Here is a 17,123-nt window from a genome sequence, read left to right as displayed (position 1 = left end):
ATATAAATAATGCTACTGTATAAAAGGAGGTTTGCACTTGTAGTTGTATAGAAGCATGTTAACTACGCGTGTAACGAGACATTTATTTAGTTACAGAAGCTCTTGCTCAGGTCAGATTTAGTTCTGGATTCTCTTTCATTAAAAATGTATTTGTATTGATTTCGACTAATACCTTGGCATGAAATGTCGCTTTTCTAGATTTCAAGAACGCATTTGACTCTGAATAAATAGATGGAAACTTTGTTACAGGCTAACCGTTTGATTAGATTCCTGTATAAATAAGAAGAAATGCGGGATGCCGTTAGCACCATGCCATACTGAAATATGTGTACTAATGTTTACGAAGATGTAGATTTAATTTGAGGCATAATTGTCGGTTCATATCTTTACCTTATTTAGCATTGTTTAGAAAATGTTAAATTAAGTTAAATCTAAATTTGTGTATTTTTAAGTGAAAGTCAGCCCCCAGAAAGAGAAATTGATTTTTATAATTATTTACTTATTTAACAACGAATGTTTTTTACTTATTTTGCTTTTAATTTCACTTGTGTCTTTGTTTAAGATGTTCAAATAAGTGATCCCAAAATCCAAAAATGTGTTTGTGATGCTTTTTATCTTTTTCTTTAATACTTATGTCAAAGAAAAAACCGTATTTTTATCATTTGAATAAGAAAAAGTGGGCCTAGAAGCTAGAGATTGTATTGAACAAGTGCGTTAGTATGCGTGTATGAAATGGATGAATTGTCTTTGAAATCATGTCATGTAGCGGCCATGAATGATTGTGCTAGACCTAATATACATTTTTTATTTTTTATATGTTAAGAAATTTTATCTTACATTTAAACGCTTTGATAACATTGGTTATAAAAAATAAAGACTACATTGAAAGTAACTAAAGCAGGTTTGGCTATATATATTTATACAGGGCAGCTAACCCACATGACGTTTGGATATCGGACACACAGGGAAAAGTCCTGAATCAGATAACATTTTGTCTATATTTTCCTGATTACTTGACGGATTTCCATAAGGTAAATTGCGTCGAAGACAGCAAAATGAGTGCTTTCCTCCGTACAAAGCGTCTGCAATCAATTCTCAGCACTTTTCTCGAACACTTCGCCCAACTGCTTTTAGTGGAAACATTGTGAAGATAACATACACACTTTCGCAGTTTGGCGAATTGTTTGAGAAGTATACTGAGAACTGATGGGAGACACTTTGAGCGGAGGATAGGACTCGATTTGCTGTCTTCGACGCTCTTTATCTTATGAAAATGAGCCAAGTAATAAGAAAAATCTGGGCAAAATGATATTTTGATAGGGACGTTTTCTCTGTATATACGGTATCAAAAAGTCACGTGAATTGACCGCCCTGTTATATACGTATTTGTACATAGCTTCAGTTTCTGTGAATGAATTTAAAAGATCAATACTAAGAAAGCATGAATGACAAAAATATTTACTTAATTGTGAAGTATCACTTGATCAAATATTAGCATGGTAAAGTGCAGTTTTTATGTCATCTCCTCATCAAATTATGGTTGAGAAAGACAGACAAACTGGTAGACAACCAAAGAATCATGCTTATGTACACTGTTGTAAGATCATCAGTCGGAAATACCACTTCTCCATACCTAGTCCACTGTCTAACGCATATATGTCTGTTTTTATTTTTATTTTTTTGGTTGAGTTTAACGTCGCACCGACACATTTTAGGTCATATGACGACTTTCCAGCTTTGATGGTGGAGGAAGATCCCAGGTGCCCCTCCGTGCATTATTTCATCACGAGCGGGTAGAACCACTGACCTTCCGTAAGCCAGCTGGATCGAACCCACAACGATGAGGGGCAAGTGATTTGAAATCAGCGACCTTAACCACTCGGCCGAGGAGCCCCCCCCCACCCACCCACCCTTATATGTCTGTGAATAGTCCAAGTGTACATAGTATTTAATTGTGCAATTTATCGACGCTGTATCTGTTATTTCGCTTTCAAGCTTCAATTGTAAATACAATAATTACAATACAGTATTTAAATGCTGTTTGAGCTAACTGTGTTTTTGAAAAGGATGAGTTGTTAAGCATTGTCCTGGTGGCAATTATAACATGCAGCTATGTTTGTAATGACAATACAGTCAATATTGTGTGTATGTGTATGGGCTGGTTGCCTTAATGAATAACAGTTTTGATTTGCTAAACACTAAATATCTCCTATTTCAGATAAAAATACTTAAAAACTAAATGTCTCGAGAAGGATATGGGGTAAACAGGGGAAATACCTGTAAATTGTTAGTCTGAAATTCTGACAGCATACCCTATGCTCCAGAAAATGATTCTTTGTAAAAAAAAAGAAGACACCATCAATATTGAGCTTCAAATATTATCAGAGAAACATGTTTACTAACAGTTAATGCAACCTGTAAATGATTTGAATTACATATTTTGACATATATGGAGGGTAAAATTCATTTACATTACAACTGCCGGTTAAAAAGAAATAACTGGACTGAAGGCCGAAGCCATTTTCATAAATCTTGCATGCTCCCAGTGAAAATTACTTAAGGCACAAGATTTCTTCTTATCAATAAAGAACCTCTATTGGATGAATTTTAAAACTACATCATGATTTGCAAAAAGGAGTAGAACTGTTAGTCCATCGAGACCGAGTTTAACATTATTGAAACTGTTATCTCTTGATGATATTTTAAGTATGGACAACCTATATTTTTCAGAAATGGTAAAAGGCAGAATAAAGTTTTATGAATCAAGATAATAGAGAGTTTGAGATTTCAACCTTCGCCTTCCCCTTCAACGTCTCTTGCGAAGTTAACGTATGAAGTTGAAGTTCGATTAAAATTCCTTGAGATTTCAAACTTTACAATGAACCTTACTTCTTTTAATCCGCCCATTCAATTTATCTGTAATTATGATCGTTTTTCTCGTGCATTTTGATATCAATTGTCCGAAAGTGCATGACTTTTACAAGAGGTTTTAAAAATGAAAATTAAATAAAAACATTTCAATTAACATAATCATCGCATGGATATAAGTGTGATTACAAAAAAACAACATTTTATATAAAATGATGTCAGTATACAATGCACGATTGTAAATTATATATGATAGGAAATAAAAATGATAATAATATCAACGTATTCTATTGTTGATGGTGTTCTTGAAAGATATTACAGTTAATATTTTTTAAACAAAAACATGAGAAACCAACTACTACTACTACAAATGCATTTCTCGATATACTTTGAAGTTAAGTTAAATATATGAGATAAAGCAACCACAAAAGACTGTTGACTAGTATTTCATAGTTTTTCTTAAAGTTTCTTTTTTTTACTTTGAATTGGTATGTTGTACATGAATTCCTTAAAATACGCGTTTTACTTGTAGACTGTACCTGTTGAAAATCTAACCTTTTCAAAACATATGTTGATAACATGAGCCAATATACACAATTTATGAATACATTTAACAAGCGATTTGAAACAAATGTAAGATACACTCGTGATATCATACGTTTTGGCATCGTGGCACTCAGTTTGACTCTGTGTAATGCCAAACTCTCAGACAGCATAAAATAATCGTGCCAAGTCACCATGTGTTTAGCGAAACAGTCAAGAACTGCTAGGTGGAGACGAAAATTGTCGCACGAAATAACATGTGGGCATATACACGTATTTGTTTGAATATACTATTTCATAAGTAAAGCATGTGCAGACCAATGAAATTTGATTAGAGGGACACCAACTTTAAAGAGGGGTCACCCATCCATGGGGTAGGGCGGGGGTTGGTGGGGGGGGGGGCTTAGTCACACCAAGTTTCCAGACCGATTTTCTTTGTAAAATGTAAGAATCAAAGGGGGATTGACCCACACTGCCCTTCTGCCAGGCTCTGGGTCCGTGCATGTAAAGAATGGAGTTATCACATACGGCTAACAGGAAACTTCTCGCATCATGATATCATAGATCTGAGATTGTCTAAGACTTCAGACATTTTTTCCCGTCTTACTAGTACCATTTTATGTTTATAATTAAAACGCAATTGTCTTAAGTGTCTGACAGAAATGGATTTTTTTTTTTTGGAAGTTAAAATAAAATGTTCCACCAAATGATAATCGCGCGTTATCATTAATTTTTCAAGTAAAATGACTGTCATGCTATATGCCTCCATCCAGATTTCAGTCTTTGATGCTGAGTATGTGGACAGAGTAGATGTACAAAGACTGAAGTTTTGACTTTCGTGATATCACATCTTCGGACGTTCAAAACTTCACTTCTTACGCCAAAAAGGCCTTTCCGGTATAATCAATACCGTCTGAGGACACGAATATGCCGTAGAAGTTAAAGTATGAACAAAATCTAAAAGTTTCTCAAATTCAATTGATAACTTCATACTTCCAGGTTCAATTAATGTATTTAGTTAAAATCATTAGCCAAACAAAATGTCATTATTCTTATACTTATTGATAGTGTTTCACATCAAATTTAGTCCAGTTATACATATGGATAATCGAATAACTTAATAAGTAGAAATCCTGAAACTAAGCTTTTTATTTCACATAGTAATGAAGCGAAGTCTTAGGCTTACTTGATATTACATGGAAAACTTTAGAAGCAACGTCTAATATAGATAAAATACACGCATATCGGTGACGTTTTACCCCAAATATATATGAGAGACGTTGAAGGGGAAGGCGAAGGTTGAAATCTCAAACTCTCTATTACCTCAGATTTTGAGGCGTCAGTATTGGATTTACATTTAATAATTAATAATGATAATTTAGAAACGGAAATATATAAAATAAAACAGATGATTTTATCTGTGAAATTGTCTATTTCCCAAACCCGAACGGAGACGTCCCTCGGGTAATATCATACGGTGTCTATATATGGTTAGAGACCACCAATTGTTTTTCCATGGACTTACATTGTAACATTATGGCGTGTACAGCCTTCCATACATCGAAACACATGTATATTTAATTACAAGTTTTTTAAGAACTATCTTAGTTCTACCAAAATATCGAACGAAAAGATATGAATAGTGTTACTTTATTTAAGTAATTTTAGTGTGAATGAGATGACCCCCTGTTTACATCATTGACATGGCGGTTGAAATTCATTTGATAAAACTTTTTTTCAATACACATAAAATGTAGCAAATTTTGTCAAAATGTATAATAAAATACTGTAAATGCAGTAAAAAATATCAATTTTGAAAAAATAATCACTTCCTGGGTTTGTTTACATGACTGACCAATCAGAACGCACAGACGTTATCTTATTCCCAGGTATACACTTACCTCATTCCCAGTAAGTTCCCTGTACTTTTTTGAATTGCTGGTCTTTGGCCATATATCACAAATTAATCGTTTTGCGAAAACTGGCTCAAAAATAAAGGATTTTAATTATATTAGATTTTATATTATAAAAAGCTGTTGCAACAGATTACCGCTATATAAACTACGGAAGGCTTCCACTTGATATTACCACAGATCGCCCAAACTAAAAATATTAAACACTTCATAAACTTCGTCTTCCGCACCCCGCACACTAAAAGATTTAACGCAGTGCTTGTTGTCCCCTGCCTTTTCTGAAGAAGAAAAGGGGACATAGAAATGGGTTGCGTCCATTCTTCCGTCCGTCCTTCACAGTTCATGTCAGGTCCATAACTCTTTCATCCATGAAGGGATTTTAAAATAACTTACCACAATGTTCCCCACAATAAAGACTTGTCGCGCACAAGACCCAAACCATTAGCCCTAACGTCGTGGTCACACGAGTAGGTTAAAATTAACAGGGTCGGTTTCGTGTCCGGTCTAACAAGGGGTTTTGAAATTACTTGGCAAAAATGTTCCCCTGTATAGACAACTTAAGACTTAGACCCCTTTCTCGAAGGTCAGTGTTAAACTTGCAGGTCAATGTCATAACATCTCACGCTCAAGACATTTAACCCTAGCTCCAAGGTCAAAGTCACACTGAGAGGCCAAGTCTTAACAGGGTCTGTTTCATCTCAGGTTCATATCTGCCATTCATAAATAGATGTTGAAATTACTTGGCACAAATGTCCCCATATTCCCCATATCGAGACGGCATGTCATGTACAAGACCCAGATCTCTAGCTATAGCTTAAAGGCCAAGGTCATCCGGTCCATAACTCAACGGATATCAAAATCACGTGGCATGAATTTTCCTCTCAATGAGACGACTTAAGACTTAGACCTCTATCTCGAAGGTGAATGCCACAAGTACAAATACAAAAACAAACACAAAAAGGCCAAATACAATAGGTATTTCAGGACTGATGTCACAGACCAAGTAAATGTAATGTGCAGTTCTGACCAGTAGTGTTTAAGTAAAAACGTTGACAACGGCCGTCGGACATAGGAGGACCAGCGTCAATACTATCAGCTCATCTTGAACCGTTGGTTCGTGAGCTTAAGATGGGATGTGGTCGTAAAATCATATAATGGTATGAATTTATTTCATTCAAATTTCTATATGCCATTTGCAATATGATTGTCTAAACGTGGGCTTTATTTCTGAATCAGTTAAGCAAAAACTTGTGTTGCGTATACATTTAGGAATGGTCAACTCTATCATTCCCAATTATAATAATTAAAGTCGTTAGAAGACTTTCCTGTTTCAGATGTTGTTCGAAGAAAAGTGTAGACGGACGGTCAGACAGTAAGTGTCACTTTGATCACCATAGCTCACAGCGAGCACTTTAAATTGTCCAATTCAAAGACGGATCAGTGATCAAAGAAGGAAAGAATCGATTCAGAGAAGTTAATAAAAACATTACAACATATATCTAAACTACAAAACATGGAATTCGAGTCATATCGACGGAAGGTACCACTACATCAAATAGGCAGTTTGACAATTTTGTTCAGTGGGAGCAACATATGTTTTTGGCGTACCTAAAAATGAAAGAAAAAGTATTTACTAAAGGGTTTGAAGACAGTATATCATTCCGAAAATATAGCACACCAATAAACAAGACAAGGTCCCACTTGACAATTAAATCTGTAAAAGATCCTTTTGAAGCAAAGAATATAACTAAGCAGAATAATAGGCATTTTTAGTCTATCCCGATGCTTACTTCTATGTCATATTACGATAAAAGACTGGGGTTTCTCAAACAATTAGTTTATACAAAACTGATGAAAATGCAGGGCTGTAGCAAGAGGTTAACAATTAATGAGAATCACTCTGTAAACTACAAAATGTACAAGAAAATAAATCAAACAGATTTATTACTTCATTTAATAGGAACTAATATATCATTTTATTTTTTTTATAGAATTAATTCCATTTGTTTGCGTCTACAAACAAGAGATGAGAAGAGATGCACATATGTTCACTGTTTATGAAAGGATAATTCTAGGATGCCTCCACAATGTTCCAACACTTTTGTATGTTTTTAGTTCGCCTATTGCATGCTTAACCCGCACTCTACATTTCCTGATATATCTGTTCAGTTTTCGGCATTTTCGTCTTTCTCCGGGATGCTTTCGCCTCAACTGAGCGGACGTGTATGGCGTCATAATACATGGATAATTTTGTCACCTAAAAGCAGCAACTCCTCAGGAAATGGCAAATCAGTACCATTCAGCAACTGTCAGCCATTCAACATAATGCTGTAACTAGTCATAAAATATTGGGATCAGGTTTCTGATTTCACCACTCACAGTGCGCACACTTATGCCAAACATGGTAGCCAACAAATGTTATGTTGGATATGTTCGTATCCAAATCATGAAAAGAAGCATTCTGTTTCTTCAAGTGAAGTCAGGTTTTGTAATTGAAGTAGAGTTTCTGGTCTTTCGCCAGTAAACTGGTAAAATTGATACCTGTGTCCTGAAAATAGCACAAACACGTTTCTCCCTTCATGTGAATTGTCATCTTCAGCGAAATGTCTAAAACGCAAATCTGTGTTTGGAGAAGGTGGCAAATTGACGATGATCAATAAATTAGTAATGAAATCTTTAACATGTTCTGTATGATCCGGAGGGAGTGGCACAAGAGCTGGCAACAACACCAGCAACAATCGTTTTTGCTGTTCGTCCATGAAACCTGAAGTAAATGAACATATACATGTATTAGATACTACACCTTACAACAGTTTTAGTAGCTTTTATAACGTAGTTACCTTTGGGTACACCGCTGTAAAATACGTTTATAGAACGATTTTCACGTGCGCTTTAAAATACATAACGTGTGTTTCAATAGCTTTTTCTCTGGCTAAGGAAACATGAATGCTGGTAAGTAATACAAATATATGAAACATAATCATGTTCTAGATTATTTTATGTAAATACAAAAAGAAGCAAATAGTAACCTTTCTATCACGATGATTTTTTCTTACTGAAAATAATTAATGCGTATATCTCGGCTGCAATGTACCAATACTTTAAGCCAGACAAATGTGGTTTTCATGTTATTATTTCTTTTTGTTCTTCAGGAACCCTTCTTCAACGAAAAAAGAAGTCTGTAAGAATCTCCAAGGAGAAGACTTTGTTAATTTTACGATCCTTTCGGGAACACCCGACTAGATGGACAGATGTTGTTGACGATGTTCGGCAAAATACCGACCGTTTTTTGCGGCTCAAGAGTTATATAGGACGGGTTCAGCTAAACAACTTAGGGACAGGATGTCGATAAAATTATCAAAATTGATGGCAACATGAGGGAACGTAGAAGATCAAGATATCAGGTAAAAAGGTTAAAGTTGAACATTGATAAAATCATATCATTACATGGTATAAAAGAAAGAAAAAAAAGCGTTATTCAAACTAAACTTCAATACAGCGTTTTGTCTGGGCCATCATATGCCGGGGTATCAAAGTACAAAACACGAAGCAGTGACGATGAAAGTCAAAACGACGACTGTGAAAAGCGGCATCGCGAAATCACGATGGTGATCGAAATATTTCGTTTAAACCATCGTGGTTTCGTGTTTTCAGCACTTTCGATATTTCGGCTTCAATCATTGCGGTGTTTGGTTTCTGTCAATGTAGTTTTTTTCAATGCGGTTAAGGAAAACATTAAAATAACGACGGTTTAAACAGAAAACCATACATTTAGAATCATTTTGCCGCAGGAAATGCACGATGCATTTCTTTTGTTTTGCTTATTCATCTGTATCGAAAAACTGTATAATTCCTATTTATTGCACAGTAGAAAAACGTTAAAAAAAACCCCACAAATTATACGCTGAATAAATATATGAACTCCATTTTTAGATTGTGTATAATATTCAGCTTTAAAGTTGTTGATTTTTCTTTTTGAAGGACGCAACTATTTGGTTGTTCAATTTTCCGGTATCATTCAGCGCCGTATTGTATATAACTCATGAATTTCCCTGCCTATCGGTATGATCAATTAATGCCTATAATTAGGTGATCGTGATGTCTCTACCGGGACATTATAAATGAACGTACAACCACATCCATAATAAATACTTTTCAAACTGATATGTTTCAGGCAAGAAGTGGAGCTTATTCGTACTCAGGAGCATAGACTCGTAAACCATGCTCAACCTAGGCAAGCATCGGCGAAAGACCAGGCTGGACGGCAACTTTTAAATCATGACTTACCTGCAAGACCAGACCCCGTGGCACTTACACCGAGGGCTCCCAACCAAGTTGTTGCACCTCTGCCGATAGCTCTCGACCAAGATGTGGCACGTCCACCTAGAGCTATTGACCAGGCAGTGGCACTTCCTTTTAGACCTGCTGATCAGCCTGGACCTGTGCAACGTATTGCATATGATCAGCAAGGGTCGCCACCGCGGCAGGCAGTCGTTCGGGCTGAACGAGGCCAACGTCATGTGGCCGATCGCGATGACATTGCGGCCGGACTTAGTTCAGACGAAGAAGTAAACGATGAGCCATCTCGGGGTTGTCGGCGTCTATCTGACTTTATCAGAGAAAGCAATGACCTTTATAATGATTTCATGAAAAGAACTGTTCCAAAACTGTTAAGAGAGTATGGTATTGACCTGAATGATTGATGAATAAAAATAAAGCCGTGGAACCAAATTTTTTATTTTTATCTATATTATTCTGATCGCCGTTTAAACGGGTTTTATTTCATTTGGCCTAATTATTTTACCTTGAATACCTTGAGACGCCCCCCTACACAGGTGAATGCGTCCTTAAACTAAAAATGCCTAATAGCAGACTCGGTTTCACTGAGTCAGTTCATGAGAGGTAATGAAATATGCAACACCTCCCACACCCCTTAGCACCGGCTTAAACGGAACTCTATTACACATCAGTAGAATGGACACTATAATCCCAAAGGACCAGAAAATATAACAAACTGAAATGTTGAAACATGAATAGAATTAGGTTTTGATAATGAAAACGGTATTCCGACAACGCGCAAATAATCAAGGTATTAAAGCACTTGAGACGCCATTATTTTAAATAAAGATATATAATGTTTTATTTATGAAGACATTTTATCTTTAAGACGGTTAAACCTTAATCAGATTATATAATACTGAAAACTAAACTGAAAGCTACATCTGATACGGATCTTGACACTTATAGCGGCAAGTACGTTTTGAAAGTTCAGAATCCAATCTCAGTATTGGTTAGAAGTCTGAAACTTTATGTTCACTATGCATATTGCATGACAAAAATCTTCTTTTTTTTTACTTTTGATAGAAATATCATATTTCAGAATCTTCAAAATCGAAGACTTTCAGAATACTTCCTCCTGACGTCGTGACTAGAAGACGGTTGTTCGGTATGTCAATGCTGACAGCCTTCGGTGACAGAAATACCGTCATTCTTGTCTAACAGTTCACCCAGTAACTCGCCATCTTCACTTACAACTGAAATGTTATTGGATTTATGTCCAGCTATCAAAATATTCGCATTTGGTGTGAAACATATTCCCCAGGGATACTCGCATTTTGCATTTTTAAGCACCCAATGCCGTTTACCATGTAAGTCCAGACAGATCACACCATTTTGACAATCGGTGATATAAATGTATTTAGTGTTAGCAATCACACTTCTTGGGATGTTTACAAATGGTCCGTCAGAGTAATTTTCGAACCTGTAGAGTAGTTTCCCTTTCAAATCAAAAATATTTATTTGTCCAGATTCTTCTCCCAAGAAGCCACCACCAGCTACATACATGTTATCGTTGCAGTAAGCTATGCCACGACAATGCATATTTGTACAGAAGCTGCTTTTTAAAACAGGGTTCGTATCAAAAACTAAAAACTGCACTTTCATTAATTTCGGCATTGTAAAGGCGATTTCTCTTTCACTTATAGCACAAATCCCCCAAACATTGCTTTTGGTAGTAAAGGTATCACTCAATTTCAAATTGTCATCTATCTTTATGATTTGACTGTCGGAAAACTGTGCTAAGCAAAAGCTACCGTCAGACAACATACACATGTTTGGAATGCTGGTATCGGCACCTTGTTTTGAAATGTTTATAACGCCAAGGAAACGGTCGTCTTTCACCGACCTCTCTATAGACTTTGCAATTCCAATCAAAGCTTCATCTGTTGGCTTACTTTCCTTGTCAAGTGCACAAGACGTTATTTGTGTCTCTTTCAGAGTGCGCTTACATTCTAATGCTTTCCTGTATACCATAATGAGATCGTTTTCGTTTGCTAAATCTTCTCACAGAATATTTAGCACTGATAGCTGTTTATCGGTACTTTGAATATGTTTCTGCGTACCAGACACCGCTGGTTCATAAGTGCTTTCAATGTCTGTCTTAGCCTTGGTAATAAGATTCTCTATTAATTCTGTGGTTGATACTTTAAACAATTGCAACCGCTTCAAAAGTGTCTTTTTTCTCATTTTAAGTTGAACCGAACGGGTTACATGCTCTTTGTATGACCTTCGTAGCTCTCCAATTTTGTTTTTTACATCTTTGTCTACTTCTGCACGCTTTTCACCTTCTCTAAAGCTTTGAGCAGCCTCAGGTAAATAGTCAATATCTTGACATGACCTGAAATACAGAATGATTTTAAGTTAAATATATTTTCTCAAATAATTTTAGGTTTTTATTAGGTCAGCATGAAAACGCTTGTTGTCGTATTGTACAAAAGGGGCAAACTTCCAACAGGAAACACCAAATTCAAAGAACGCAGCCGCCCATACAGCACTCCATATGGAAATATGGGTATGTATAAATGCACAAAAATCTATGAAAATTTTAACAGCTTCCAAATGGAAAAATGATAACAGAAAATCGTATGTGCTCCAGCTTAAAATCTGGATAGTCAGTATTCACAAATTAATTTGAATATCATCGAGATAAAAGTACATAGTATGAAAGACGCTTTATCGGTAAACGCGTGTACAAATATTATGGCGATTGTACAAATCTGTCTTATCGCCATCTGTGGTTAGTTAAATGTTTTATAAGGGTCATATTAACATCACTTCATTTATACTAACTGTTGGTTATTGCTATAGACTTAGATACAATTATACAAATTATGTGTGAATGTACACTTAAATAGTCAATACATGTATTTCATTCTTAATAATTGTAGTTTCGTTTCTATTATTTTTTTTCAGTGTTGTCTCATTGGATATTAGTTTTCATAAAGAACCTACCTATGATTTGTTGCTATGCAAACTCGACAGCAGACGACGTCGTGCTCACCACAAACCATGTCCTCTTCCTTGTTTACGTGTATTTTACATTTGGCTAAACGTGTCACTGCATTTTCGGTTGAAACATCTTGGCAATCAATTAATGTATGTCCTTTCGTTGCTCCAAAATGGTCGTGACAAGACAAGCATGTTGAACAAAAATACTCCCCACATTCCACACAAAATTTCTTCGCTTCTGAAAATCGTTCCCGTTGCGTACATGGTGCGCAGTTGAAATCATAAACTCCTTCGGATGAAATTATTTGTTCAGAAGTCGCCATTTTGTTTGTAAATAGCTTTATCACTTCCCGTTACAGTGAAATTCAATAAGTTCACTAAACGCTTACATGATTTATTGCGTAAAACACGCTTCAATAAAAATTGACATAAAGATTTGCTGACAATATCTATTATACGCGGTCTCTGGAAAGGCGCGCCACAAAATAACTGTATTCCATTGTATTGATTTGCATGACAAAACAGAGAAATACACACATATTCACATATCACACTGGATAACCGGTTGTCCTGACGCCCGCTGATTTTTTATTATTATACTGACATTTGGTTTAACAGATGTGTCCTTTCGGAATACCTGTGTGAAGTGTCCGGGTTCTACATGATTCCTGAAAAAATATATTAGCCGTTAATTAGGCATAGTCGAAAAAAAGACTGTCGAAAACGGTCGCTAGTGCTGTCGCTGAACTCGGCTGTTTTAAAACATTTATAGACTATCCATTAACTCTGTTGATTTTGAATACTTTTGTATGTAAAAAGTATTATTGGCAGTGATTTGACGTAAACTTAATTATTTTTAAAAATGGCACTTACATTTCAAGAAGCTTTATGACTATATTCTTTCACACCCGAGCTGAATTGTAACCTAGTACACGCGTTCTTGCCATTTTTCCGCCATGCGAAAGCCAACCATATATTTTTTGCAGTTACACCGGGACAATACAGTATACAGTACATATTGCCACTTTGTCAGCTTTTGATGGTGGAGGAAAACCACTACAGGTGCCTCTGGGCTACTACAGAAAGTAATTTCACCTCGGGTTTTGCAAGTGCAAATGATTGCTTCTGGTCGTCAGTCCTTTGAATTTCGTTTGAAAAATTCAGTCTTTAATGAATCTCAAATGTCCGTTCTTGTTTTGAAAAGTGTTCTTAGTGCGGTGCTAGATCTGTGTATAATCTTATTTGCTCATACATAATTATTTAATTGCTTCTAATGTAAATCTGCTATTTTGTTTTATTCATGAATACCTTTTCAATACATACCAGTTTATTCATGGTCTAAAACTGCAAGTAGTTGATGTATAGAGGCAAAAGGTTGTAAACGATTGTCTCAAATCTAAATAAGCAGAACTTTGCAAAATCTCACATGACTGTTTTAAGGTATCAGGTGTGTGTGTGTGTGGGGGGGGGGGGGGGGGGGGTAGGTTCAAGCCCTACTGGGACCAATGTTTTTCCCTTATTTTCTGTTTCAGAGTTCAGTTCTTTCTCTTTGTACTTCAGGCATTTGTGGTCATGCTTTTTGATAAGATGATGCATAATGTCTATGAACCGCTCAAACACCGCTGAACAATATTAGCAGATGTACATCCTTCTGAAATAAAATGTAACTGTATACATTATCAAGAAACAACTGGCAACCTAATAAATTAGTACATGCATGACCCATAAACAATATAACATTGAATCGATTTTGAAATTATAATTCATGTATTATGCGAAAAGGAATAATAAACCCATTATATCATTGCCTAGCCACTGTAAACCAGCTCGAGGAATAATAAAGTCATACTCTGAACAAGAAATATTGCTTTATAAACCTATGGAATAACATGAATATATTTGAAATTTGGTCTATGCATGTAGAAATTGCCAGTCCGACACAAAATACTTATCCCCTTCCTAAATTTCAGTTTGTTTATTTCTGCCAATTGTTTTCTCGTTTGGGGCAAACCCTTTACTTTATATGGAGACCAAACGCCGCTCTTCATGGAATTTCACGCCTCAACACATGTATCATTGAAGGTTCCATGTTCACCGCCATTTGAATACATCTGCGGATGTCTCTAAATTGCGTTTTGTACTTTTAGCATGTGTAAATGTTGAGTTCTGCTCAACCCGGGGCTAGAGGGCGTGGAAGGTAGCATGCATTTCCATTACCGTCCATGAACAGGCTCAATCAAACCGAGCCTGCAACATTTTCATTTTTGTCGTGTTGAGCAACCTGTGAAGTTTTCACTTTTCTCTTATTTTATTATCACAGCAGCGTTGTTTGTTCCGTGTGGCGGCCGTAAAAAGTTTCCCCGTACATTCAATCAGGGCTGTTATATTTCCGATCTTCTCAGATCGTTCAGCACGACTTTTATGTCGTGTTATTGGTACTGTTTAGTTTCTCAACATGACCATTTCGGCCTGGGTGGTTCCAATACTCCCGCTTTCGTAGCCTTGGGTATTGTTTAATCACCCCTTGGATATGGTGCCTGCTTTTTAATTTTGTCTTTTGACAGTTCCTGTGATACGCAGGCTCCATAACCTCAGATCCCCTTCCTAAATTCCATTTTGTTTATTTCTGCCCATTGTTTTCTCGTTTGGGGTAAACCCTTTACTTTATCTGGGGACCAAACGCCGCTCTTCATGGAATTACACGCCTCAACACGTGTATCATTGAAGGTTCCATGTTCACCGCTAAATTGCTTTTTGTACTTTCAGCATGTGTAAATGTTGAGTTCTGCTCAACCCGGGGCTAGAGGGCGTGGAAGGTAGCATGCATTTCCATTACCGTCCATGAACATGCTCAATCAAACCGAGCCTGCAACATTTTCATTTTTGTCGTGTTGAGCGACCTGTGAAGTTTCACTTTTCTCTTATTATATATAGCTCTGTGTTAAAGATTTTTTTTTTGTTATACTGACATTGGAGGTGGTCATTATTGATTGGGCCTTACTTATACTTGTATCATTGGTAACACATGTTTGAAGTTTAAAAATCAATACTTAAAAATCAGTCCATGCATGTAGAATCACAACCCGGACAATACACTGCGGAAGGACGGACGGACGAAAGGAATTAAGCAACTTTTAGACCCTAAACCAAAAGGGCAATGATAATGAAATCAGCCAGAATTACTCGACATGGCAATAAAGACCATACATATGTATATATAAACTCTGCAAGTATACACATTTTACACAAATGAAAGACGAAAGAAATCGCAAAAACACAGATAGATTAAACAGATACAAAATATACATGAAGAAGAGACACTACGGGGCATATAACATGTCTACTAGACATTTTTGTTTTACTTTTATACAGCTGTATTCTCGATAGTCGACAACTGACTTCAACGACTGCCTATTGCAAATACAGCGGCCGTTTTTGACAGTCTTTTTTTTTTACCATGCCTATTTAACGGCTAATATATTTTTTCAGGAATAACGTAGAACCCGGAAACTTCACATATGTGTTCCGAAAGGACACATCTGTTAAACCAAATGATAGAAGTTTTCACAGGTTGTTCATAAACAAAACAATTTGCGCAAAACTTTGGATTTTGCTCGATTTTTCAAACTGAAGAAATTGTTAGCGAATATCTAAAAACATAACTATTGTTTTTGGCCCTGAAATTGTAAATGTAAGCCATGTTCATTCCTTGACAAAACTGCCAACTTGATTTGCAAGAATTGGCTTCGTTTTAATATAAATAAATGAAAAAATTTACCTACCGATTTACAGCTGCGTTACATTTCCAGCGTTCGTTTTTTTGTACAGCGGGCGTCAGGATAGCCGGTTATCCAGTGTGCATATGTAAGGCCAATACTATGTGTTTAATGTCTAAATGTATTACTAAATCAATGTAGCAGCATGTGGAGTACTTGATGTACTTAAAGACCCACCACGACCTAGAGACCTACCTTTTTCGCCCACAAAAACTTCATGAAAATCATTCTTATAATACAGGTAATCTACAGCTATACTACAAGTTTTCAGGTGGACAATTTAGGCCCTTCCTGAATAAATGTGTTTTAACAACTTTTATCTGCAAACTTATTCAGTCAATCATTTTTCAGCATAGTTTTAAGAATATATAGAGGATAATTGTTGGTTTCGGTGTAATATCACGTTATAATTTCACCGAGTGGGCACCAAAAGTGATATTTTCACGAGTGGCGCAGCCACGAGTGAAAATAACAACTTTTGTTCACGGGTGAAATTACCGTGATATTACATCGATACCAACAATTTTTCTGTTTATTTTATGTCTAAAACTCTACTTTTGTTGTGTTTATTTCGATAAAATGTCGAAATTTGCGGGAAACTTTATCAGGAAGCATTAGAAAAGCATTTAAGAAAGGCGATATTCATTCGGTTAGCAACTATAGACCTATCTCTCTCTTAAGTTGTGTAGGTAAATTGATGGAAAGAACGGTGTATAAATACGTATACAATTATCTC

General features: G+C 36.1%; 1 protein-coding gene across 2 annotated transcripts; it reads right to left on the bottom strand.

Annotated features, from left to right (window-relative positions):
- Nucleotides 1-10,090: 10,090 nt before the first annotated feature.
- Nucleotides 10,091-13,145, bottom strand: LOC123529621 (E3 ubiquitin-protein ligase TRIM33-like). 2 transcript variants are annotated; one of them, XM_053521937.1, is made up of 2 exons: nucleotides 12,615-13,145; nucleotides 10,091-12,000 (listed from the first exon to the last, which is right to left on the bottom strand). In XM_053521937.1, the coding sequence occupies exon 2, from the start codon at nucleotides 11,634-11,636 to the stop codon at nucleotides 10,776-10,778; it is 861 nt and encodes a 286-aa protein (XP_053377912.1). In that variant the 5' UTR covers nucleotides 11,637-12,000; nucleotides 12,615-13,145; the 3' UTR covers nucleotides 10,091-10,775. The 2 variants fall into 2 exon arrangements, with proteins under 2 accessions (XP_053377912.1, XP_045165953.2); XM_045310018.2 differs by having other exon boundaries at nucleotides 10,188-12,000; nucleotides 12,615-13,139.
- Between the last annotated feature and the right edge of the window lie 3,978 nt (nucleotides 13,146-17,123).

This window comes from Mercenaria mercenaria, chromosome 13 (genome assembly GCF_021730395.1).
Source record: "Mercenaria mercenaria strain notata chromosome 13, MADL_Memer_1, whole genome shotgun sequence".
In the NCBI taxonomy this organism is placed as follows: Eukaryota; Metazoa; Mollusca; class Bivalvia; order Venerida; family Veneridae; genus Mercenaria; species Mercenaria mercenaria.
This window is presented reverse-complemented; position numbering and strand designations above follow the sequence as displayed.

Bases quoted from the DNA above. Each gene is read 5' to 3' on its own strand.
- LOC123529621 (XM_053521937.1), bottom strand. From the start codon at position 11,636: ATGGTATACAGGAAAGCATTAGAATGTAAGCGCACTCTGAAAGAGACA.